Consider the following 654-nt stretch of genomic DNA (forward strand, 5'->3'; position numbering starts at 1 on the left):
CAGGCCATGAATTTATTACAAAGTGCTTTGAGCTCAGAAAACAAGGCAGTAACAGCAATTTGGGTCCCACACAGAAGGCCCTTAACAGGACAGATGATTAAGGGAGGGTCAAGGTCTACTCGTAGATCCATTTTTCTGAGCAGCTCGAGTAAGAGGTCAGCTCCTCTGGCTTGAACCACAAGTTAATCTCCTTCTTGGCACTTTCCACCGAATCGCTACCATGGCAGATGTTCCTGCCAACCTGGATGCAGAAGTCACCACGGATGGTCCCAGGCTTTGAATCAGCAGGGTTGGTTTCGCCCAGCATCACACGACCAGTGCTGACCACACCGTGACCCTCCCAGACCATTGGAACAACCGGGCCAGAGCTCATGTACTTAACTAGCCCTGGGTAGAAGGGGCGATCCTTCAGGTCGATGTAGTGCTCCTTCAAAAGGTCTTCAGGCGCCTGCATGAACTTCATGGCCACTAGATGGAAGCCTTTCTGCTCAAAGCGCTTTATGATCTCACCCACCAGGCCGCGCTGAACACCATCTGGCTTAATAGCAATGAAAGTGCGCTCCATGATACCGTTACCAGACATGATCCTGCTTGTGGGGTTGCTGTACTGCTACGTTCCTGCTAGTTTTAGAGGCGTGAGGTGAAGAAGCAGTA

At 51.1% G+C, this 654-nt stretch overlaps 1 protein-coding gene across 1 annotated transcript; it reads right to left on the minus strand.

Moving 5' to 3' along the window:
• Positions 1–115: 115 nt before the first annotated feature.
• LOC117799288 (nucleoside diphosphate kinase-like) lies at positions 116–565 on the minus strand. The gene has a single exon (XM_034651760.1). It carries the CDS (start codon positions 563–565, stop codon positions 116–118), a length of 450 nt encoding a protein of 149 aa, XP_034507651.1.
• Between the last annotated feature and the right edge of the window lie 89 nt (positions 566–654).

The sequence above is a fragment of the Ailuropoda melanoleuca genome, unplaced genomic scaffold (assembly GCF_002007445.2).
Source record: "Ailuropoda melanoleuca isolate Jingjing unplaced genomic scaffold, ASM200744v2 unplaced-scaffold46636, whole genome shotgun sequence".
In the NCBI taxonomy this organism is placed as follows: Eukaryota; Metazoa; Chordata; class Mammalia; order Carnivora; family Ursidae; genus Ailuropoda; species Ailuropoda melanoleuca.